Source organism: Mustela nivalis (genome assembly GCF_964662115.1).
Source record: "Mustela nivalis genome assembly, chromosome: 2".
Taxonomy (NCBI): domain Eukaryota; kingdom Metazoa; phylum Chordata; class Mammalia; order Carnivora; family Mustelidae; genus Mustela; species Mustela nivalis.
Genome location: NC_139021.1, coordinates 35,493,025 through 35,519,660, shown reverse-complemented (window position 1 = coordinate 35,519,660; position 26,636 = coordinate 35,493,025). Strand labels below are relative to the sequence as shown.

At 37.7% G+C, this 26,636-nt stretch overlaps 1 protein-coding gene and 1 long non-coding RNA gene across 5 annotated transcripts in view; one reads left to right on the top strand and one right to left on the bottom strand.

The window, feature by feature from the left end:
- The first annotated feature begins 2,098 nt into the window (after window positions 1-2,098).
- Window positions 2,099-10,633, top strand: LOC309860540. The gene is made up of 2 exons (XR_014309434.1): window positions 2,099-2,432; window positions 4,080-10,633. It is a non-coding gene; the product is annotated as an uncharacterized lncRNA (long non-coding RNA).
- The window catches only part of YWHAZ (tyrosine 3-monooxygenase/tryptophan 5-monooxygenase activation protein zeta), a 32,806-nt gene continuing 15,479 nt past the window's right edge, over window positions 9,310-26,636 (bottom strand). For all 4 annotated transcript variants that reach the window (XM_082722756.1, XM_082722757.1, XM_082722755.1 and 1 more), the window contains 4 exons: window positions 15,712-15,835; window positions 14,886-15,049; window positions 14,712-14,807; window positions 9,310-11,481 (listed from right to left, as the gene is read on the bottom strand). In XM_082722756.1, coding sequence (XP_082578882.1) covers window positions 11,422-11,481; window positions 14,712-14,807; window positions 14,886-15,049; window positions 15,712-15,835 — 444 coding nt within the window. In that variant the 3' untranslated portion in view covers window positions 9,310-11,421. The remainder of the gene's footprint in view (window positions 11,482-14,711; window positions 14,808-14,885; window positions 15,050-15,711; window positions 15,836-26,636) is intronic.

Genomic DNA, 26,636 nt, shown 5'->3' with positions numbered 1-26,636 from the left:
CGGGCCCCCTTGGGCTTCTCAGCTTGTGCATGGAGGCAGAAGGTAGTGGAAGCAGCTCACGACCCCTGAAATAAACAGCTGTATTTCTGCCCTGAAAGTTCCAGAAAATGCTCCTTGGAGCTCAAGGGATATTTGTGACTCCCCATTGGAAAGTCCAATGCCCTACACATCTTCTGGGGTCCCAGCCTGCCTCTCCATGTCCATTGCCAGCCCTCTGCTTCCATGCAGGAACCCTGGTTTCTCCAGATATGCCTCCCACATTCCCCTCCCGGACTGTCCCGTCATCTGTTCCCCTTCACCTGCTCTCTCCCTTCAAACGCAGACTCCAGCGCTGCTCAGCCAGGCCAGCGGGGATATCTGGTTTGGAACAAGCCAGCTAATTATCTAAACAGGTGTTTTTTTCAGTGTCAAGATGGGGAAACTGTTATCAGCCCCATTAGGCTCATAAGGTGGTAGTGAGAAGTTCCTGATTGTCAAAATGGTTTCAAATTTCAAAGCCCCTCTCAAGTGTAAAAGATTACTACAAGTAATACTGATGTGAAAGGACCAGCAAGCACAGGCACATCCGGTCATCCTGAATTTTTAAAGTCTGTTGTGAGGGCTTAGAAGGAATTTGATTTGTGGGATTGCTAATTGTGCTGGTGTAAGAGGCACCTGTTCGCTTTCTCACAAGGCAGGTGTGTTAAATGTGAGAAGGTGTGAAGGGCCTTTGGGACTTTTTCCCTGTTCCATTTTTGTCATGGAAATCTAACACTAGTTCCTCTGGATTTTGGAGGATAAATCCACAGTGGGTTGTTTTTCTCTTTCTTCCAGCCTAAGAGTCTTTGATGTGGAAAACATCTCACTCTGCAGTTCTAGAGAGATGACATGAAGAAGCAATGACTTTTTTTCTCTTTTTATTTATGTCTTCAGCTCCTACACCTGAAGGACAGCAGAGGCTCCAAACAGCGATACCGGAAGCCATCAGCTGCCTGAGCCCCTCCAAGCCATGACTTCGAGATCCCAGCTTCTTACAAATCCCCTTCCTCCTCTGGGATTTTAACAGATGAGGAGACTGAGCTCAGAAGCGAGGAAGCACAAGCAAGCGGTGGGAGGTGGGCTGAGGCCTGATCTTCCCAGTGGCCCAGGACGAATGTTCAACACCAGAGAGTAAGATTCTTTCCAAAGGCTCTTTGACTCATGTATGCTTTATACACATGGAAGCTCAAAAGAATGATACGTAGGTCCTACCCCAGATACTGATAAGGAGTAGGTCTTGGGTGTTTACTAGGGTGATTCTAATGGGCAGCCAAGTTTAGGAACCACCGTTCTAGAGTGTTTATTCCTTAAGACTCTAAGACTCATTGCCGGTGTGGGAACAGTTGGATATTGCTTCTCTCCACACATGAAGCTGCTTTTTCCAAATCAGAGCTGGCAAACTTCTGCTGGGTCTAGCTTCTCCTTCCTCTGTCTGTCTCTGTCTCACATACACACGCACCCACCCACCCCCCCCCCCAACACATACACGGGCCCTAGAAATTTCATTTGTATTTCTGCGTGTCACCAGGTAAATGTGGCTCTGGTCCCAGCCTGACCCAGTCATACCTAGAGATGAGTTCCACATTCTCAAAGAGGACTGAGTCCCAACAGAATCCTGCGCCCACAAATGAGCGTCAGAGCTACTGCAAGCACATGAAGGTAGATATAACACGCTGGTTGTAGGTTTAAAAGAGCAAAACAGATGCTGGTGGAGGTCAGGGAGCAGAAAAGGCCACAATTCCATGCCTCCATGTGAACAAGAACAGCCCCCACCAATCCCGAGGACGGACATGTACAGTAAAACTGACCTTGGACTAGAAGCCAAGTGCATTTATCTCTGAAGTCCTCTCCCAATTAACCAGTAACTCAAAGGGATGCTACCGTTATCAATATCTCTATGACTTTTTTTTTTTAAATATTAAAAACGAAGTAGCTGTTAGAATACAAAGCAAACTTGATTCTGGAAATAAGGTTTTGGGAACAGATTACCACATATGAGATTCCTTCTCTCTAATCCAACTTTTTTTTTTTTTTTTTTTTTAGCACCTATTCTGAGTAAGTCACTATGTGAGCTATTTACAAATTCAGAAAGGGAAATCTTTGTTAGCACAGGTGTTAGAAGGGAGTCAGGGCTTATGTACACACATTTGCTAGTTTTATCTGTTCTGGGCCAGGTTGTATGCGGAGAGCTGAGAGCAGAATGATCAGGAGGGCAGTGGCTGCTCTCTAGAAGCTTTGACAGCAGTCTGTAGTACGTATAGGATTTGGCTGGAGGGTCTCCAGAATGCCTCCCCGCAGTAGGCACAGGATACTTCATCCCCGTGTCGTCTTGTGCGCGCAGGTTCTGGCTAAGGACGGTTTTTGCCATCAGGAGTTCCTGCTGGAGAACAGGATAGTTGCTGCTGGTGGAAGAAGTCTGTTAACAAGGGGAGTGTGGTGGTTTAGCAGTGTGTGTTACTTGTATAATTTTAAACCAATGAAAATGTTGCCTAATGTGTCCTCCTTTTTTTTTTTTTAAGATTTTATTTATTTATCTGAGAGAGAGAGGACGAGAGGGGAGAGGTCAGAGGGAGAAGCAAGACTCCCTGCAGAGCAGGGAGCCTAATGTGGGACTCGATCCCAGGAGTCCAGGATCATGACCTGAGCGGAAGGCACTTGCTCAACGAACTGAGTCAACCAGGTGCCCCAATGTCCTCCATTTTCTTGAGCAGCTGTTTTTTTTTTTTTTAGTAGCATCAGTTACAGGACAAAGAAATGTTATGTGCCTCCTTTTACAAGGGCCTAAGGATGTGACATCATGTCAGGAGAATTCCTGGAAGATGGGCATAACCCGAATCTAATGGGAAGACATCAGGATAAAACAAAACAAAACAAAGGGACATTCTACAGAGTCTACAAATTAATGAAAGTCAAAACTGAGAAATTGTTCCAGATTAATGGAGACAGAGGAGACACTGCAACTACATGCAGCCGAAGATCCTGGACTAGACCTTAGACCCAGGGGAAGTTTTCTTTCTTCTGCCACAAACGGCACTAGTAGGACAATCCCCGGGTTGGATAAGGTCTGTAGATTAGATACTAGAATCCCATCAACGTACATTTTCTGGTTTTGATAATTATATAGTTTTATATGAAACTATCTTTTTAAGAAACACTGAAATACACACAGGTAAAGAGGACTCATAGCTTCAATTTACTCTCAAATGATTCTGGAAAAGATACTTGTATATAAACAGTAATAGGGTGTATATATTAGGAAATGTGGATAGATTTGGAAATTTATCCAAAATTAAATTAAATTTGGAAAATCTGGATAAAATGGTATATATAATTCTTTGTACTATTTCTGCAACTTTTCTGTAGGCTTAAAAAAATTTTTTTTAAAAAGATTTTATTTATTTATTAGAGAGATCACAAGTAGGCAGAGAGACAGGGAAGCAGGCTCCCTGCTGAGCAGAGAGCCCGATGTGGGGCTCAATCCCAGGACCTGGGATCATGACCTGAGCCCAAGACAGAGGCTTTAGCCCACTGAGCCACCTAGGTGCCCCAGGCCTAAAATTTTTTTAAATAAAAAAGCTTACTGTTTGCTACCATAGTTTAGAATATGCAACCAAAGAAGGCCTTTAACTGCAAATCACCTGAAATTCCACAACATTGAACAGCCTTCTTTTGAAGAGAAGCTGCTCTCAAGTATTTGCTGTATGATGCAATCAAGTTATTTAAAATAAGACACACAGATTATATTAGATCTTAAAATATGAATTTTTATTTCTTAATTAGAGAATGATGAGACTGTATTCTCAGGATAAAGCTGTTTTGTATCATGTCTCTGGGACAGGTAGACTTCCCCATGGTCAGGGCTTTGCCATAGAGCGACTTGAAAGAAAAACCAACCAACCAACAAAATAGGGAGTAGGAATATGTTTTCTTAGTTTAGAACTGGGTTTCAATTCTAAATTGGATTATCTGCCAGATTATTCAATTCCCTAGTGTCACCTTGTTTTTGGTTTTGTTTTTCAGTGTCTTATTTTTTTCATTTTGGCTTTCATTCTTTCTTTCAGGCTCTTCATCCTATCAGACGTCTCTGTGTTACGATTTCTCTCAGGAGGCTCTTTCACTCGAGTTCCCAGTGTGTTACTCTTTCAGTTTATCACCTGTGGACCGGCTGCGGTCACTTTCCACTGGGAGCTGAGATTGTTGACAAGTGAGCAGAGCTTCCTGTGACAACCTCTCCTCTCCGTGGTCCAGGGCTGGGTGCCTGTGGTCAGCCTCCTTCTCCACTGCCTCACCTTCTTCAGTGGCTGACGGCATGGCTCCGCCCGAGTTGCATCTGTGGGGGCTGGAAAGGTCTAACTCGACTGGAAGGGAACTGGGCCATTGTTCTCTCTGCCATCCCCGGACAGATGTTAAAAGCAACTTTCTTAGTTACTCCCTGATCCTTAGAGGCCAGTCACCAATTCTCTCTCTGCCAGCTGCTGCTTGACTGCCCCGTAGACTCCAGTGTCCAGGCAGCCCTTTGAAGCCAAGTTTCTGGTCTTGCCCCTTGCCGGCTAGAAACATGTCTACATTCTTTGCCTCCACAAACCTGGAGAGGGCAGGCCATTTCTAATGGAGTTAATTCTCCCTGCTCTGCGGTCAGCAAAGTAAGCTAGACAATGGCTTTTGACTGGAGAATATCCAATGAGCCTAACTAATGTCACTCTGGGCCACATAGGTTAGATTCTGGAATAGTCTGTGAAGTGTCCGCATTGGAACGCTGTCCCCTCCTTCACTGAGCAGTCAGGTGATGGTGCAGAGGAACTCCAAAGCCCAGTACTCCAAAGCTTTCTCCAAATTCTTCCACTTCTAAATTTTTGGGCTCAACTTTGACACCTTATAAAGTTCTCTAAGAGTGGACTAAGGTCTATAAAAATGACTTTCTGAGCAGCTCCCTTGCAAATCCTGGGAAAGAAAAAAAAAACCCAACAACCATATTTATATTTTATCTAGTACTATTTAAGGATTATGAATAGATTCTGTACTTTCAACTCTCATCATCAGTAGACTTCTCCTACAGAAACCAGTTAAACTCTTGAAGAATCACAGAGGAATGGGAGAAAAAATAGTGAGAATCTTCACTTGGTTATTCAGGAGGTGGGATAGTTATCTCAGCGATTCAGGACTGAATGCAGTGCATTTCCTCTAAAGGTTTTCCTCCAAAGGTTGAGAAGCACGGAATCTTCAGTCTGAATTCCCTGACGTGTTTTGGCTGCTGAACATAAAATTCTTTAGGCCCTACAAAGATAGGCTACGTGCTACCCGAAGTTCTCAGACTCCCTGCTCCTTCACTTTGGAGACCTGTACTTTTTTCACTTCAGTGTTTCCTGATAAAGCCTTCCTGGCTGTCCTCCTCTGACCAAATCTCCAGGTCTTGCTCCCTGCTTCTCCAGAGTCAAATGGAAGGGGCAGTAGGACAATTTTAGGGTGTAATGAATAGGACAGCAATTAACCATCTTGTTTTACCAAACTTGGTGACTGCTTTTCATATTTTCTCTCCTGATCTTATTACCATCAAGCAAGCCTTTGACTACTGAATTTATTGGCCCACTGTACTGTTCCCCTTTAGTTCCTTTCCTTTGTGATCTCTAGTGCCCAGAGCTGGATTAAACATAATCCTTGTATTATCCCTGTGCTTGAAAGGATTGCTTTCTAACAAGTATTTGTGAACTCACCATCCCATTCCCACAATGGTCACATTACCTAAAAACTACATTTACTGATGTCATCCTGCCCTAGCTTGTCTTCCTGCTTCTCCATAGGTAAACTCTGTTCTAAATTTTCTCAGAAATATCCATGGGAAAGAGGTTTTATCATGTATATGTATGCTTAAGCTTCTTGTTCATTTTTTAACCTAATAAGGATATCATACTGTATTTTCACTAAATATTGATTCATTTTCACTAATGAAGATTATGTCATTGGGTAAAATAACTATCTGTTCTTTCAGTGGACATTTGGATTGTTTCATTTTTTGCTTAAATAGAACAGCTGTAAATTTCCTGGTGTACCATGGCAAGTGTTCCAGGAAATATATCCAGGAGAGAATTGCTCAACTATAGGGATGTGAATGTCAACTTTATGAGATAATGCCAAATTATTTTCCAAAGGGATGTAGTAATTAAACTCCCATCAGTACTGGGAGGTCTCAAACCACATCTCCCAACATTTGGGTAAGACCAGACTTTCAAACAGTATTATGTGGGGGTAAAATGGTGGTATCTGTGGTCCTGGCTTGCATTTCCCTGGTTAAACCCCTCTTCACTTATCTACTGGCCATATATTTCCTCCTCCCCAAAAATGCCTGTTCAAAACCTTTGCCCACTTTCCTATTTATGTATGTATACCAATTTTTAAAGTTATGTACTTTTCTACTCCCAGTTATCTAATTTTTTTATGTAGTTGAATTTATATTGAGGTTTATATATGGAGTCTGAGTTTACATATAATTTTCCTAGTTAGGCTATGCTCATTTTGAGAGATGTTTTCTCACATCTCACATCACATAGGAGAGATCCGATCACCTACATCTTCTGAACATCTGAAGTTTTTAACTCATTCTTCTGGATTTGATTTTTGTGCATGGCATGATTTAGAAGTGCAAATAGCATTTTCTTAAAGCACAAAAAAAACACTGGTTACTTTCTTCTCTTGACACAGTTGAAGTTATATGGTACCTGCTTCCAAACTGCATCAGTTATTAACATGAAGAACCTGTTAGGACAGGTAAACTTTATCCTTAATTTCCTTGCTTTGGGAATCATCTGCTGAGCAGAACCACGTACTTGTCTTGCAGATCAATAGTTGTTTTAGAAATAGCCTTTTTTGACTCAAAATTTAATGTCACACTACATTTTGCCAAATATTGTTTTCCACCCCCCCATAGATTTTGGCAGCAAGGACACTCAATATTACAGCACAGGGGAGCCTATTTCTTCTTTCTACAGAGTCCCTCACTTGTGAGTGCATGGAAGTTGTCAAGTTCTCTGAACTTGATGCCTTTGCACATGCTAGAACCTCCGTCTGGATCTCATTCAGCCTTGACTCAAAACATAAATCCAAGAAGCCCTTCTTGAACATTCAGAAAAGCGGCTGGCCCAAACCAGCGTTCATAAACAAAAAGTCAAGCACCTACTTAAAATACTGATGGGTTCTAAGGTCTGGAAATTCATACTTAAGTCTTTTAAGAACATTTGACAGGTTAAGCTTGGGCTTTCAGAAATTTCATAGAATGAGCTCAAATATGGAAAAAAGGTATTATCTGGAAATTCATACTAAGTCTATTAAGAACATTTGACAGGTTAAGCTTGGGCTTTCAGAAATTTCATAGAATGAGCTCAAATACAGAAAAAAAGGTATTATTAAGTGAATCTCTGGCATTACCTAGGGTTGGTAATAGCTGTGCCTAAATATATCCACTTTCAATTTGGTTTCTATATCCAAAAGACACATATGCTTGCTTGTCCAGGATGACATCCTCATAAACTGAGTAATTATGGTAATGATACAGAGCAGGTGCAGATGTCTTCCAGAAAGTTAGCTTATCAAGTCTTGCTATTTCAGTGACTTTCAAGTTCTGAAACACTTGGGGGTTGACAATCATATATAAAGAGGACTTAAAAGAATCCAGGTTGAGTAGCATGATTATAATTTGATGTACTCAGCAACACTTTTATTTTTCAAGTTTTCGAAGTCGATCTATTGTGGTGAGATCTTGAATACCATTTTGTCAAGAGTACTCTTTTCCTAGAGGCCTGTTGTGAAGTTTCTTAAAAGTACCTATGCAGACCCAGCAGTATCTTTGTTTTTAGGCCTTTAGAATAAAAGGAGTTACAATTAACCAGTAAGACTGTGACTGCTGTTAAGCCACACTACAGAGAATGGAAGAGCAGTTTATTGACATTAATATCACATTCAGAAAAAGATCCAAGTCCTGCCATTTTCCAAGTGCCGTTTCAGTGACCACCTTAAAACTATAGATGTTTGAATTCCACTGCTTATTTTCCCATATACAAGAAAATAAAGCCATTTGTGGTTCCTTGATCTTTCTCTGCAGGAATGGGTAAGACTCTGAGCACACAGCACCAGTTAGGAAGTTCCTAACACACTGTAGGCTCTCATGCAGTGACGATGTACTTGCATCCAAATGAAGTGCCATTCTCCCCTAATGTAGACTTGAAACTGTTTCAATGATACCACCACTGCTGGGAAGTCTACAAAATTCTTGGATTTGTACCCATGGCTTTTCACTGTTGGTCAGAGTTCCTCAATTACCCAATCAAGGTTTCACTCTCAAACTGAGGTTTAACCACAAATAAGCCATTACTAGTTCCAAATGTGTTTTGGGCCATGGCAGGATTACTGACCATTTTGTAGGGAAGACAGGAAGAAAAAAAATTTTTAAGTTAAACTACTTGGCATTCTTTTTAATTCTCTTATACTCCCCCATCCCCCCGACCCATATCTAGGATCTTTATGGTGTGAAGTAGTAGCAAAACAATTAAATGGAAAAGCTAGGACCGTAAGTCAGAGCTGCAGCCAAGTCCATACTTTCAACTGACCTCAACGGTGGCTCCTCTCTCAAAGGACAACTGTGAAGCGGACATCATTTTTTTTTTTTTTTAAACAATCCCGGTACTCCACACACAGAAAATACATTATTATATTCTCCAAATTCCTGGAAATATCATTATATTGACAAAAACAGACATGAAGCCTGGATTTGGGACAATTAAAGAAATGTTATAAAAATTTATTATTCAAATCCCAAGGCAAGAATCTTCCTTCAGTCTATTGGGCACTAGTACGTAGAAACATTAACAGCTAATATTAATGAAGTATTATCACAATTTATTTCAGAATCAAACTAGAAGACTAATGCACATAAATAGGCAAATATGACAAGCTTTAGATTTTATTTATAATTTATACTTGAATGAGATCCATCTCCTCAAGTTTAGCTTAATGCGCCTTAGGTATAAATGATTACTTCATGTCCTTGGCCTGGGGGTCAGTAGAAATGAGTAAAAAAAGAGCCAAGAGGATTATTTTGCCCTAATGCATTAAGAGATTTTTTTCTCCTTAAAAGAAAGACCCCAAGGCCTCCATTGCACTTTTATTTGAATGTAGTATCTGGGGGACAACTGTGCCAAAGGCCTGATATTTCCCAATTTAATCTGAGGTCATAATAAAACAAGCAACAAAACAGTTATTTGGGATTTCCGTTTCTCACCCTTATCATCAAGACTCACTGCCTCCCATCATCAATATTTATTGAGCATTTACAGTGTACTAGGCACAATAGAACATACAGAAAACAATGTCCCTGCTCTTGAGGAGCTTACATTCTAAAAGAAAAAAAAAATACACCTCTTTTAAAATGGTATTTTTGTTTGGTGTTTTCTGCAAGGTACTGAGGAAATAGTTTGGGGGTGAGCTTTGGGTGTAACTTAGCCCCATCATTATTTAAAGAGAGGAAGAGGAAGGATTTTAAAGGCAGACAATGACAGACCATTCAGGTAGGTAGGGTTTACAAGGAGATAAACACAATCTCATCAACTAAGGAGAGATTTGCTGCAGTAAATAGGATGAGGGAAATAGTTTGTGGGATGCAAGCAAAGGAAGCAAGGTATCCTTAGACATTGAGTGGAGCCAGAAAGATCATGCGGCCTTTTTTCCAAGTACACACGGCCACCAAGTAGGAATGGTTGGTGACAAGACAGAAGGCTAAAAAAGGTAATCCTGTGCACCTGACAAATAGAATAAAGGATCAAAATTGAAGGCAGGCTATAACAATATCAAGAAATTCTTAAAAACAAAAGTGATTTGGAAGCACAAAACTTAGTTAATGCTACCCAATATCATGATGGGTCAAGAACACTGTGGCTTCCTAAGTTAGAAAATGCCATATACCAAAACTTTAAATGGAACATACTACTTTTTTCCAATCAATCCCATCTCTGAAAAAAACAAACAAACAAAAAAAAGACAAAAACAAAACTATTTTTTTTTTTTAGAGGAGAGGAAGAATAAGGGACATGGTTGGGAACAGTAGTAGTTATATTAGTAGTATTTTGTTACGATAAACTTTGTATTTAAACTTGGTAAAAGCCCATTAGCTGCCAAGAGGGAATAAGGAATAAATTTCCAAAAATGTACAATTTCCTTTAGAGAAGTTTCAGAACCAGAAGACTAATTTACATGAAAAGCTGTAGAGAAAGTAGTTGAAAAGTCCATTCATAAAACTTTTATTCCACTTACATGAACTTAATACACGTGTTCTTAACAATTATGCTTGGATTGTTCATGAAAATTTCATAAGACATTAAACAAAGCTAGCCATCATCTGAAGTTATTTCCCTGTTAACTATTTTTTACAGCACATGCATGTTATTAGGCAAGTATCAAAAAAAAAAAAAAAATCACAAAAGCAAAACCAAAAAATACCCCAAAACAAAAAACCCCAAAACAAAAACAAAATTAAAAAAACCACCCAAACAAAAAAAAAAAACCCCAAACCAAACCAAAAACCCTAAAAAAAAAAAAAAAAAAAGAAAAAGAAAAAGAAAGAAAAAGAAAAGTTAAATACATGGGATTTTTATTTTGCTGCTGTGCTTGATACACATAAAGTAATGGATATCAAGCAATTCATTTTTACTGCATCTTTACTTGTACATTTGTTCTTAGGTTGCCTAAAACATTTAAATACAAATAAAAGGAGTGTAGCAAAAATAATGAAAGCAAACAGCAGGTAACTTTACAAATAATGGAATGTGAACCGTTTCTGCCCTTATCCAGAGTAAATTGGGTCACAACTAAAGGAACACTTCTGCAACTGTAATCAAAGGTGTGCACACTGAGAGTTGAGTATTCCACAGATTCTCATGGTTCCATACACGGTATCTACAGAATACCCATTTCTACTACAGCCTCGTAAGTGCTCCAAACCTTAAAGTACCCACAAAAACTACACCTGTATCTGGAACCAAGTATCCCTTTTATTCCCTACCAGGACAAACCAATATGTAGGCAGTTTTCTTTGCTTAGACATGGAAGCAGTTTTAACACTGGCCCTTGTGAAGCCACAATGTACCAAAAGTACTATGCCAAACATTTATAACTAGTATAAAAATTCCACATCCCCATATTGGCCACCTCAAGATGAAAACAGATAATTCCCTAAATGTTAACTGGCTCTACTCCCCTAATATTCAACATAAAAACCACATGGGAAATATAGAAATTCAAATAGAAGTAACATAAACCTGTCATAAATCGTAAACAAAAAACTATTTGTGGGACAGCATGGATGACAAATGGTCTACTGTGTAAATTTAGAATGAGGCAGACAAAAAGTTGGAAGGCCGGTTAATTTTCCCCTCCTTCTCCTGCTTCAGCTTCGTCTCCTTGGGTGTCCGATGTCCACAACTGGTAAAAGAAGGAAAGATTTTTCAGCATGTTTCAGTTTGAAAAAAATCTTAATTTGTCATGGTACCAGAATGTAAACACAGCTTTTGCTGAAAGCTTTCTTTAAAAGATCACTGCAATAAAGACAGCTTCAAGATACAGAACACCCTCATTTTCTCCCTAACCTTTGTGTGGTAAACACTGTTAAGTACAAAACAAGTTGTTTTCAACCAAGTCTGATACAAGAAACTTGGTTACCATAGAAAAGAAAGCAAAATAAAAAATACCAAAGTGCTACACAATACTAAGTATTAATAAGTTATGGGAATATCAAACTGCTCTGAATAGCCCCAACACGAGAGATCAATGTATAAGTTTAGTGTATCCAAACTAGAATCTTCTTAATTCAACCCAAGTTCAAGCTCAAGATGACTACTTTCCTTTCATAAAACATTAAGATTCCTACTCCAAAGACAATCTCACATTCCATGAAATTCAGGAGTGAGGATATCAATCCTGAATTAAATTACAAATTTAGCTTTTCTAATGTTTTTAGCTTAGGAAAACATAATACCTTTGTGAAACTGGACAGATGAACAGAAAACAGAATGGTCAGAACCCCATCTTATAAGAGGTAAAAACTGAATTGTCCAACAGTGGTAAGACTACAGATTCTATTAATTTTTTTCACTAATGTTAATTTATTGGCAGTAAAAAAAACCAAAGAAAACCCCTCAAAATTATTTCAGTTTCTTCAAAAATTAGAATTTTTTTACAAGTCTTTTAACACAGTCCATTAATGACTTTCAGATGTAATTATAAAAGGGCTACTGCTTATATAATGAAAAATGAAGGGGGAAAAAAAAACCCGCAGTAATATTTTTCTAACTCCCAAATCACCCATTAGCTTTATTTATTAACCAAAGAGATCTCTGCCCTGGAAGAGAGACTTCATCCAAGGTCATACATTTAAGCTAAATGACCTTTGCAAGTCTGTGTGTTCCTGTTAAACAGGGGTTTTGTAAAATGAAACTTTTTAACATCTCTTCCCAGTTTTAACCTTCAAGAATTCTTGAATTTTCCATAAATACCTGAAAATACTTGACACATTTTTCTACTAGAGTTGTATGTTAGCAGTATTAGTCAACCAGATTCAATCTCAAATACTAGGTAGTTATGACAAAATTTCTTAACAGATAAATGATCCAGGGCACCTGAGTGGCTCAGTGGGTTAAGCCGCTGCCTTCGGCTCAGGTCATGGTCTCAGGGTCCTGGGATTGAACCCTGCATCGGGCTCTCTGCTCAACAGGGAGCCTGCGTCTCCTTCTCTTTCTCCCTGCCTCTCTGCCTACTTGTGATATCTGTCTGTCAAATAAATAAATAAAATCTTTAAGTAAAAACCAAACAGATAAATGATCCAATCCACCTATAATAACAGGTGATATTACCAAGGCTTAGAGAAGACACACAGTAACTAGTGATAGAATCAGAATGCAATCTTGGTTTTCTTTTCACTCAGCTGTTGCAAGTATGCTTTTTCATGCTATACTAACCAAAATCAGCTGTAAGTATTTATTTCAGGTCAGGCCCTCTCAGAAAATGATGACAGTGTTAATAATTTCTACCTTTTAGGAATGACAACTATCTCATCACTTCAAACCAGAAAATATGAAAATTCTTTATATTAAAAACAGCTAACAAAGTGAAGTGCTTCTTTCATTCGACATAAAAATTCATTCTTTAAGAAACTACAGGTTACTCTCTTGACTAAAATAAAAATCCCCCAAGGTTTTAAGTAGCCTCCAGTTACACATCCTAAAATAATTTTAGGTGTTTAATAATAACCAAGTACACAATGTGGTTCAAAAAACTCTGATGATAACTCAACACTAGAATACAGACCTGGTTCAGAAAATTGGCAGTGAGTTAGAATAAAGCTGGAAGCAAAATGTATAAAATGATTTATAGTTCTCAAGCTCTACACTGCAAGTCTTCACTCCTAGCTCATTACCTGGCATAGCAGGCACTTGATAATTTTTACACCTAAGGCTCAAAACTTCAATTATTTATCTGAAGGAGAATGGGAAAAGCTATGGGACTAAAGAGATACAGGGTGTAGACTTTATTTGGATCTCAATTCATATAAACAAACTTAAAAAAATTTTTTTTAAGATTTTATTTTTTTGACAAAGAGAGATCACAAGTAGGCAGAAAGGCAGGCAGAGACAGAGGGGGAAGCAGGCTCCCGGATGAGTAGAGCCTGATGCAGGGCTCAATCCCAGGACTCTGGGATCATGACCTGAGCCGAAGGCAGAAGCTTTAACCCACTGAGCCAACCAGGCACGGCACCCCCCCCCCCAAAAAAACCCTTAAAAAAAAAATAGACAATTAAAAAAAACTGGGGTCTGAGTACTATTTAGATGTACATTATTAAGAATTACTGTCAAATTTTTCTGTGTGTTAATGGCATTGTGGTTCTTTTTCTTGGTCTGGAGAATGTTAAGGATAAGCATGAGATTCCATAACAAGCCTTTTTTTTTTTACTAAGAGGCTAATAACTAGGCAAAACATTTCCAATTGAATTCCACAGAGTATCTGAAATCTTGTAACTGAAGTTACTGATGGGAGTACTACAGCTATCTAAATATGGAAGCAACTTTATGATCCAGAAAATCACTTTTTAAAAAAAGATTTTATTTATTTGAGACAGAAAATAAGCAAGAGACAGAGAGCATGAACTGGGAGAAATGGGAGGAGAAGCAGGCTATCTGCTGAGAAGGAACGTGACATGGACTTGACCCCAGGATCACAACCTGAATGAGCCAAAGGCATATGCTTAACTGACTGAGCCACCCACATGCCCCAAGAAAACCATTTTTAATGGAAATTAAACATGAAGAGAACTTGCACAGTTTTGATAATAAAAACTATTCTGTGACTAAAATGGAACAAATGGAAATAACCAAATTGAAATGGAAAATGAAACAACCTATGTGATTGGAAGTCCAAAACCATAGCTTACGAAATTATTTTGAGAACTAAAACTCTAACAATAGATATGCAACTAATTAAAGAACACATTTTTGGTCCCTGATCTAGTATTTCAGTTTCTATAAGGCGGTTTTCCTTCATAGTTTTAATAGCAAATACAATTTCATATTCAACAGAGTCCAGAAATATTCTTAGTAATAATCTATAAAAGAACGTAATTTCAACCACACTGGCCATTCATGATGCTGTTATATACTTACTGTCAAGTTGTCTCTCAGTAATTGCATTATTAGCGTGCTGTCTTTGTATGACTCTTCACTTAATGTATCAAGTTCAGCAATGGCTTCATCAAAAGCCTATGATACAAAAAAGGACATGTCAGTGCTCAAATAATAAGGATTACTAAATTTCCAGAAAACAGGTAAAATACGTACTGTCTTTGCAAGAGAGCAAGCTTTCTCCGGGGAGTTCAGAATTTCGTAATAGAACACAGAGAAGTTAAGGGCCAGACCCAATCTGATAGGATGTGTTGGTTGCATTTCCTTTTTGCTGATTTCAAAAGCTTCTTGGTATGCTTGTTGTGACTGATCTACAATCCCTGGAAAATAAAATGTGCCAAAACGTATTGACAATCTGCACTTCCTCTTCACTCCTCAAGCCAGACCTTTAATATCCAATGTATGCTCTGAAATATTAAGCTGTAGCAACCTTGACTGAATGAGGATCTCAAAGATAAAAAATCTTCTCAAAGAACACCACACTAACCATTAGTCAATGTCAATACAAAAACAACTCCTGCGATCATCTCAGAATTATTATATTTTTAATAACTAGTTCACACTGCTCTACAGTTATGCTGTGATCATGATCTTTTAAAATTGTGAGGAAACATTCCTATGCACAAAATTGGTTTTTCAGCAAGCAAGCATTTTAGAATACCAGTATTAGGCAGTAGATACACATTCGCAGGACTTTAAAAAAAGTTAATTACTGGAGCATGTGGGTGACTTTAGCTCAGGTCATGATCTCAGAGTTTTAAGATCAAGCCCAACATGGAGCCTGCTTAGGATTCTCTCTCCCTCGCCTTCTGCCCCTACCTCTCTAAAAAAGAGAAAAGTTAATTACTGCTCTTCTTAGAACTAGTGTTCTAAGCAATTAAACAAACAAAAAAACCCCTACAACTGTTTACATTTCAGAGAGACTACTTCCATACTATGTTATTTTATAGAAGTTCAACAAACATGTTGAAAAACAGTTTACCTTTCTTGTCATCACCAGCAGCAACCTCTGCCAAGTAACGGTAGTAGTCTCCTTTCATTTTCAAATAGAAGACTTTGCTCTCTGCTTGTGAAGCATTGGGGATCAAAAACTTTTCCAAAAGAGACTTTGGAAGAAAAGAAACAGTCACAGTAAGAAGAAAATACTTACAAGACTGAATAAAAAAAAATAATAATAAAAATCCTCATTTCTTAACAGCATATTGTAATACAGCCTAAGTATTCTAATACCCAATATAAAATTCTAATACCCAATTATTGCCAGTACTACAATAGTTGGCTGCAGTATACTCATGAATTTGTGGTTTAAAAGCAGAATGCTTTGGATAGCAATACTTAAAAAGTGAAGTTAAGGTTGAGTTCATTACTTAAGGACACATTTTTAGTATGTGACTACCCTGCACAGTGCTATCTATCTACATCCTGTTAACGATCATATGCTTCAGTGAATGTGAAACAGTGACAGCTCCTAACAAGCTTTTTCTAACAAGGTGACAAACTTTCCATTTTCAAGGTAGTCATTAGGATGGAAAGCACACAAGAGATTAAACTTCTCGGACTCTGGAGGATTATGCCTCAAGCAAAAACCAATAATGTAAGAGATACTACCAGAGTCCCAAACTGAGAAAGCAGAATAAAATTAACTTTATTTAGAAGAACACAATTCAAGCAAAGTCACAAGAGGTAAAAAGCTGTTTGAAGTTTCACTGTTCCTAATTAAAGTAAGACGGTGGTATGGGGCACCTGAGTGACTCAGCTGGTTAAGCATTGCACTCCTGGTTTTGGCTTAGGTCCTGATCTCAGGATGGTGAGATTCAGCCTTGCACCAGGCTCCCACTTAGCAGGGGGCCTGCTGGAGATTCTCTCCCTCACCTTAACCCTGCTCGCTCTCTCCCTCTCTCTCAAATCTGGCGGGGTGGGGTGGGGTGGGGTGGGGTGGTGGAGACAGTGGTAGATAGGTTTATGAGAATTACAGATCTGAAAAGTGAACCTTTAATTTCCTTAAAGTGATTTTTAGCTAATAAAATGCACATTTACAGATCACACCAGCTAAAGTTTCAGCCTGTATAATTTTGTTTGAAACTATTAACAATCTAAACTAATTTAAATCCTAACAAGCTAGTTAGTAATAATTACATTCTACAATTGGTTTAAAGCAAAAAAATCAGATCATTGTATTAAGGGGAGAAGGTACTATAAACTAGTGGGTTTTTTTTAAGAGGGAAAAAGAATTCCAGTAGTACAATTAGGCAAATGTTAATAAAAATACTCAAATAACAAAATCATTCTCACCACCCCAAATTTTCCTCCTAGCTAAACACACCCCAGGAATCAAGGTGAAATCAGTTTTCAACTGGGCTTAGTCCCAAACTAGTCTATTTTTACAAGAAGAGTTTTCGAATTCTTGATTTCTATCTTTCTGGCAGTTATGCAGCAGTTTTAGTCTACTTTTATACAAAACAGTTTGAAGCTACAGATACCACATGAAATGGGTAGGGGCCAACATGGCAGTTAAGGCCAAGCTGCACTGCATTACTGGAAGTGGTTCAAGGTAAGAAGTCAAAGTACTATGTTTCCTGTGGTTACTAACCAATATCTGAAACTAGTGGCCTAAAATCAGATGAACACTTTGGTTAGGATAACAAAAACTTCATTATTACACCATACCCATACCTTCTTATTCAAAGACCTATCAGCTGCAAATGCTTTGTCCTTTGAACACCACGCTCTTTAGGACATAAGCACTTTGAACACTGACTATGGCGGCTCTTTTGGGATCTGCCTAAAAAACAAAACACAGTGGGGCACCTGGGTGGCTCAGTCGTTAAGCACCTGCTTTTAGCTCATGTCATGATCCCAGGGTCCTGGGATCGAGCCCCACATCGGGATCCCTGCTCAGCAGGAAGTCTGCTTCTCCCTCTCCCACTCCCCCTGCTCTTGTTCCCTCTTGCTATCTGTCAAATAAACAATTAAGTCTTACAAAATAATAATAAAAAAGAGAACATAGTTCCGTTTAATATAATAAGTGGATTTTTCACTTAAGTGAGTATCAATTTTTCACTTAAACAAATGAGTAGGTCTTTTCAAGTTTTATATCCTAATACAAATACATTATTCATTCAACTATGGAAAATGGTATAGCCTAATGGCTTTGGAGTCAGTCTAGGTTTAAATGGTGGCATTCCAGAAGACAAAGGGTAAATTCTATTTCTGACTAGCTAAGGTAAAGCTCAGACTACAAAGTCTAACTAAAGAAAAGTATAATGTGATTAACCAGAATTCACAAATAATTTCAAACAGCAAGAGAATAATACATAAATTTAAAGAAGGCTCCATATACAAGTCTCTGGCTCATTCACATATGTAAGATTATATACTAAAATATCTTCAAATAAAACAACTAACAATAACTAAGCCCAACCATGAAAGTTATTTTTCACCTATGCATTTCTATTTCATATTTTACTACTTCAATGTATTTTTCACATTCACTTAATTCTCTAAATACTTAAATGCCTATGCTAGACACTGAGAATATAATGGTGAATAAGATTATCTCTAACTTTGTCCATAAGTGGTCTAGCAAGGAAGAAAAATGAAACTGAGAATAACATTGCCTACTCACGTCCTTCACTTTTCAATGACTAACCCATTTTATGTCAAGAGGAAGACCACAAACAGGTGCAGTCAAGAGTCAATCACTTAAGATGTAAAACTTTAAAGTACATCAACTTGTAGAAGTTACTAAGGCAAGGTGACAAGAAATGTTACAACCCATCCTTGGTAACCCATCTTTTATGAGAACTAATTCTGTATCCTTAGTAACACTGTTTTACACTACAGTAACTCACAAGGAAAATTTTTTAAACAGTAGTTGAGCACCTCACCCCCCAAAGTGAACACTGCGTAAGCCCGAACACCGAAAACAAGAACAAAAGCAACTTTAAAAAAGATTAACCAGAAATTACAAATAATAGGAAGGCAAGACCTTCCTTGGCAAGTAACCAAGCAGCTTACTGCCCCACCAATAGACTAAAAGGACCAAGAATTAAGTATCAACAGTGACAAACAAATGTTTCTAGTAAATGCTGACTACAAGATGAGAAAGCAAGCTCATTAAACTGTAACACTACAAATACATGAAGTTCTTAGTATGTTAGTTATACCTCAATAAAGCTGTTCAAGTAAAAAGCTGAGAACAGGATAAATGGCATACTTTTGTCTATCATATCTTCTGATGTCATACCACTAAGAACCATTAAAACTTAAACACAAGAAGACAAACTAGATATTAAAGATTAAATAAAGGGCTAACACTTGGTTCAGCAGACTAGAAAAAAAACGGTCTCCAAAGACAGGCTTCACTAATTCCCCTGCCGTCCCTGTCCACATATGCCATTCCTCCTCCTGTCAAGATATGGAATTCACTTCCTTTCTCCTGAGTTGGGGCTAACTTTCATGACTTGCTTTGACCAAGAGAATGCAGTGGAAGGGACGGAGTTCCATTTCTGAGCCTAAACCTTAAGAGGACAGGCAGCCTCCCCTTTTGCTTTTGGAACTCTAGGCCAGTATATAAAAAGTCAAACTACCCTGCTGGAGAGAAAGGCCAAGCTAGCCCCAGGAATATGACGTGTCAGGTAACACCATTAGGATATTTCAGCCCCAGCCAAATGCAGCAGGAGTGACTCCAGCCAATACCACGCGTAGAGCTGCAGTTGAGGCAAACCAGAGGATCATAAAAAAGAATAAATCACTGTTTTAAGTTACTATGTTTTGAATGGTCATCCAGCAACAGACAAAAGTTTACAAAGCTATTTCAATAATAAAGATGACACTTCCAATATTTAAATTATTTAATTTGATCCTTTCATAATCCCACCCATGAGATAAACTAAAGTACCCTACAGAAGAAAATGGGTCCCAGCTACGTTATGCAATGTGCTCAAAACCACAACTAATGTGCGAAGGTACAACTCCAACTAGGCAATTTGACCTGTACTACTATAATTACGCATTTTTTTTTCTGCCCCAATAGGGTGCTATGCCTACTAAAAAGGATAATGTGATTCTAAGACATTACTAATACAATTAGGAATCAATATTAAGGAAAATGTTTTAGTTCTATAATGTACTAATGAGACCAAATCTACAGTATATTGCTTCTTCAAAAAAATGTATCAAGACAGGCATTCACAAACTGGAGAAGATCCAGGAAAGCAAGCAAAAATGGCAGAGAAGCTAGACTTTAAATGATGGTTCTAGAAAAGACTAGTTAAGTTTAGCAAGAGACAGATTTCTGCTCATTAAGAAGAGATTTGTATGAGTGGTCCAAACTTGGAATAAGCCACCTAGTCAAAATAGTTCCATCTACTCTTAGAGATTTTAAGGAAAAATAAGGTGATCACTTGGGGTATTTTACAGAGATTCGCACATCTCTATAAAATTTCATTCAACTCTAACATAAGCTATGGAAGAGATAGAGTTTATTCAACTAAGTTAGTTTTAGTACTAAAGAGGTGATTAAGTATGTTAATTTGTCAAACTGACCAAAGAGAAATAAAAGTTACATTTTCCAGATTTAGAAGCCACAGAAAAGACCCAAATGTATGGAAAAGACCAAGATGGAAAGAATAAGAAGAAAATGAAAAAGGAAGCAGCATTTACCAGAAAGCAGCAGTGACAAGGAAAAAACTGGAGGTGAACAAACTTAAAAGTCAAATGGAAGACAGGACCAATAGTAGCTATTTTCAAAACATACAGAAGCTTAAGAGAATATCCTACTAAATACATAATGCAACCTTCTAATAAGTTTCATTCCTCTATTATAGTATAATGAAAGTGATGATTACTCTGGGCAACATAGTATTATATAAGTGATAGATGAGATATTACAACTTCCAACCATGAAAGAAAGGGTAAACTGACCACTGATGTACTTCCATTTACAAAATTCTTCATATAACACAGTACATTAACTTTCTAAGACAAATGTAATTAAAATGGAAAAGGATATTTAAGTCAAACACAAAATTAAAGAACATCTTACACTCAAACCCTAAGGCTACATAATCTGTATGAATCTTGCTAAAATATAATTTGATTTAAAAATTCACAGTATTGCCTCAGTAATTTAAAAAATCTGCTTTTGATGACAACCACTGTATTTTAAAAATGCCATGGCCAACATCTGCAAAAATATCTATGATTAATTTGCAGAATTAGAGTTAATTCATATTCTGACCTTATACAGTAGTCAACCTAATAAGGTAAAGTGGGAGAGGAAGCAGCAAGATGCTACTAGAAGCCCATATCCAACATCTTTCTGTAAATGGTTCATAATCCAATGCTAAATGTTATGTTCTTGAGAAGGCACTGAAATTTAATCTAATCAATAAATAAATTATGTGACCCTTGAGATCTTAAGAGATAAGAGTTTTCTCTTTACAAATACAATTAACTTCTTAGGTTGTAAAAACACTTAAGATATATGGGGTCAAGTAATGATCCTCCCTCAACCTGTCAATTTACCAAAGCAGAATATATAAGCAAGTTTCTAACACATGCTTTGATCAAAGGATGAGCTACATACCATCAATGCCCTTCCTGGGGTAGGTTCAACCTGCCTTCATTAACAAAAACTTCAACATTCAATCCTGACTGTCGTCAAATATTTCTAATAAAAGGTTTATAAACTGAAAAACCTATCTCTATTCTACTAATACATCGTTATTATTGGTTCTTTAGTATGATTCCAGTCTCAAATTAAGAGGAAGAGTAAAATATCAAAACTTCAGGCAACAATTGGGACTAGAAGCCACACAGATCATCAAAACTACTACCGGAATTGGTGCAAGACCCTAACCTCTGGGTATTCAAGCATTTCCTAGAACATCAGCTTGGTGTAATAAAGCATAAACTCTAAAATCAGACAGATTCTGAATGCCTCGCTCATCATTAATTTTGAGATACTGGGCAAATTTCTATCTTAGAGCTAATCTATAAAACTAAATGAAAATTTATATAAAATGATCTACATGAACTACTTCAAAAGGCTGCTATGAGGTTTAAATGACAGTGTAAACAGAAGAGCACCAATCACAGTTCCTGAGAGCAGGCACTCTATTCAGATATAACATATGAGATTTTGACATTCAAATAATCTCATTTTAACACTCTGAGGTCAATAATCTAAATTTGTGTAACTATTAAGGGGGTGAAATAACATGCAAAGAGCTTTCATTTTAAAGCAGTACTGTCATATCAAAGGAAAGGTATCAGGGTGCCTGGGTGGCTCAATGGGTTAAAGCCTCTGCCTTCAGCTCGGGTCATGGTCCTGGGGTCCTGGGATCATGCCCCGCATCAGGCTCTCTGCTCAGTGGGGAGTCTGCTTCCCTGTCTGTCTCTGCCTGCCTCTTTGCCTATTTGTGGTCTCTATCACATAAATAAATAAAATCTTTTTTTTTTTTTTTAAAGGGAAGGTATCGTTTTCCTTAATTATTCTTTTTATAGCGGACTTGTGCTTACTAGCTCCATCACCTTGACAAAGTTCTGAAATCTCCCTGGGCCTCAGATTTCTCAACTGTAAAACTATTAGTAGATATAATATACAAAGGTGTTGAGAGGATTACATGAGTTAATATATAGAAAGCATTTAGAAGAGAGCAAGAAGGGATACCCTTTGGAGGACAGAACAGTATAATCTGATCCAGCATTCTCCAGCCATTTTCTTTCAAGTATTGTCTAAACTAATCAAGTATAAGTTATCAAAGGAAATACTTGGACTACAGATAATTAACTTTAAAATGACACCTTAACCAGCCAACCCAGAAACCCACCTTAGTTCCAGACTCTCTTCCTCTCAGGTGCTCTATTTCCTTATGTTTCAAAAATGCTAACTTATTCCTCCCAACCACAGTACTTAATACTGCTCTCTAAACTTACACTTTTGGGGTACCTGGGTAGCTCAGTCGGTTAAGCATCTGCCTTCAGCTCAAGTCACGATCCCAGGCTCCTGGGATTGAGTTCCGCATTGGGCTCCCTGCTCCTCCCTCTCCCTCTGCCTGCTGCTCCCCTTGCTTGGGCATTCTCTCTCGAAATAAATAAATAAAATCTTTTAAAAAATTAAAAAATAAATGGGGGAAATAAGGGAGCAGCTAGTTAAGCTCATGATTCAAATAATCACAAAAACTTTTCCTTGGGGCACCTGGGTGGTTCGGTGGGTTGAGGCCTCTGCCTTCAACTCAGGTCATGATCCCGGGGTCCTGGGGTCAAGCCCCACATCGGTCTCTCTGCTCAGTGGGGAGCTGCTTCCCTCTCTCTCTCTGCCTGCCTCTCTGCCTACTTGTGATCTCTGTCTGTCAAATAAATAAATGAAATCTTACCCAAAAAATAAATAACAAAATAAAAACCCCAAATTTTCCTGGACATAACTGCTAGACTTCCCATTATGCCTCAGAATACTAAAAAGATATCTACATAAGGGCTAGTAATGATTTTATAGCTTCAAGAACAGTAAGTAAAGCCAGTATTTACCCCCCACCCCGGCCAAACTAGATGGGTGGTGGTGAGGGATATATAAATTATTAATACAATATGGTGCCACTATCTTTATTTAGTATTGGGACCGGCACTTTTTTCCATCAGTCCTAATGTCCACACAGTGGAGTCAATGGTGACTCAGTATTATCATGAAGATAATTGTGACCTCACAGACCCCCTCTACAAGGAGCCTACGCATCACTCTTAAGAACTATTGATTTAAAGTTATCTGTGTTAAAATACCATCCACCTTTCAATATCCAGCTCTAATTCAACATTCTCCCTAAAGCTAATTCTTAAAACTATCCAGTTAAGGCCTTCATTTTCTATACCTCTAGTGTTAAGTGAAGATTTTTTTTTTTTAAGGTTTTATTTAAAGATAGAGCAAGCAAGCAAATGAGCAAACAAGACAAGCAAAGACTGGAGCAGAGGGAGAGGGACAAGAGAGACTGCACTGAGCAGAGCCCAACATGGGGCTCAATCCCACAGCCCTAAGATCATGATCTGAGCTGAAATTCAGAGTTTGATGCTTAACCAAATGAGACATCTAGGTGCCCCAAGAGCTTTTAATTAAAGAAAAAAAGGAAATATCCTACTTCTGTCAATAATAGACTAGTTAAATAAATTATATGACACCCACATATAACACTATAAAACATTAAAAAAAAACACGAGGTGTGTGTCAGTATGGAATGAAGCGTAAGACACACAACAAAGTGCATGTATGTGTGCTAGTCCGTGTATGCACAACTTACAGAATTATTTTCTGAGGGGGGGGCTTCCTTGGTTTTGCTTGTTTCTTATTTTTAAGCAATCCCTACACCCAACATGGGGCTTGAGCTTACAACTCTAAAATCAAGAGTCCCATACTCCACTGAGTCAGCCAGGTGCCCTCAGAATACTTTGTGTATAAATACTAACTCATGAGTCTTCTTCAAGGATAGAATTGTTTGCATAGGAATGATAAATTCCCAGAAGGATAAAAATAGGACTAGGACTAAAACAGATTACCTCTGAGCAGGCAGGACAAAAATCAGAAATCTTTATTTTTTTACTTCGTATCCTATGTGCTCTGTAACACCTAAATTATTATCCAGAGTAATTATAATTTAAAATAAAAAAAATTTAATTTTATACCTTCAACTTTTCACATACGTATCTATTCTTAACCTACTTCTAGGCTCTTTAAAGACTCAAGTTTTATACATATTAAGCACTTAAATATTAAATTCCCAGGCTGAATTACATATGCATAGTTCAAACAGCTTCACTTTGATAAAACAGAAGAAACATAGAATAATCTTGAGTAAAGGAGGAAATAAACTGAGTTTAGCAACCTGAAAACTATCAAGAGTTGATCATCTCACTGAACTTCTAGTTAAAATATGAAAGACATTTTATATGTTTATCATTGGTATAATACCAATTCTTAAGGTTAGTATTATACCTTAGATCATGATTACTCTGCAAAAAAACCCAATAAACCAAAAAAACTATATTGTCCTCTCTGAAGACTTAAGACATTGCTCAAAAATGACGTTTCTGGGGGTGACTGGATGGCTCAGTGGGTTAAGCCCCTGCCTTCAGCACATGTCATGATCTTAGGGTCCTCGGAGTGAGCCCTGCACTGGGTTTTCTGCTCAGCAGGGAGCCTGCTCCCCCCAACCCCCTGATGCTCTGCCTACTTGTGATCTCTCTCTGCCAAATAAATAAAATCTTAAAAAAAAAATGACATGTTTCTCTTTCTTATGATTTTCTTAATAACACTGTATTTTCTCTAGTTTAAGAATACATTGTACAAAACATATAGCATACTAAACGTGTTAAAAGACTGTTTATGTTACTAGTCAAGCTTCTAATCAACAGCAGGCTGTTAAGTTTTTGGGGAGTCACACAATTTTTAACTGCATTGGGGGTGGTCTGCACCTCAACCCCCACATCATTCAAGGGCCAACTATATCCAGAAATAGCCAAGGGGCAGGCTAGGTACATATATATCCTAATATGCTTGCAGGACCCCTGGATAAGCTCCAGGGTTCTATGTGATAACCCTGAAGGACACTAAGAGGGACAAAAATCCAGAGAGAAAGTATTCCTGCTTTTCACTCCAACATTAATTTCAAAACCAAATTTTATTCCAGGGAAACTTCTCTAATGCACTTCCTATCCCACCGCTATTCCTTAGTTTTTCTTTAAATTCAAGTTTACTTTTTCTTCCTTTCTTTCCTAAATGAGAATCAGAATTTATAGACAAAGGGTCCTTAGACTAAGCTCTAAAAATCAACGAACACCCGTTATCAAGTATTTATACATTTATTCAGCCCTAAAGAACAGGGACTATGCACTTCAATTAAATCACTGGCCTATGTGCTGTGATCTGGGCTTGCCAATTAGAATACATGAAGCCAGCTAGCTAATGAACTATGTATTTCAAAGTAAAATTACAAGTGATAGAACAGAGACATCTTCCCCTCTTCAAAGAAGAATCCATCAGAAAATGACATAATCCATTCAGAAAGTACTTTGGCAAAATACATTCAGTTCATAACCTTTGACAGAACAATCATACAACAGGGCATATATCTTTAAAAAACTCAACTGATTTCTACAAGTCCTCAGTGGTTTAAATTAGTATCCTATCTAGATACAGGACAGTATCATATATCTCCTAGAGGACACAATTATCACTTCTAGGAAATGGAATTCTTCCTCAAATGCACAATCTGAATTATAAGAACTCACCAGAGAAATCCAAACTGAGGGACAGTCAACAAAATTAAGACCACCAGTACAGTGAACCAGGAGGTTATAAGTGGTATTGCCTGTGAATAAACTGTATAGGTTATAGAGTTTATTTCATCAGTTATTTTACAAAATGCTAATTTTGACAATTATACTGTGGTTATATAGGACATGCTAATATTTAGGGAGTCAGGTAAAGGGTATATATTTTTTCCCTAAGTTTGGAATTATTTCAAAATCGAAAGTTCAAAATAGGGTAACTGGTTAGAAAGAATTTAACTAACACAGGTTAGAAAAAAGTTATTTTTCCTTTTGGTTATTTAATATTATATAAAAATAAGTTAAAAAAATTCTTTCTAAGAGTGACTACTTTTAAAACATAACAATACCAGTGAGTTTGTTCTCCACCTTTATATCCTTTTTTGCTAAACTGTGTTTTTCAAACTTCCTTACTGGATTGGTAAAAAGTTGTATTTAGGAGAAAAAAAGTGCTGATACATCTGTAAACAAAAATATGAGGGATAAAAAGCAGGCTCCCACTTTTTCTTAAAAAGTATTCCCCTAATAATGCTAAATTTAATTTCTATTAAAATAAATATACATAAAATGTCTTTAGCAAATAGTAAA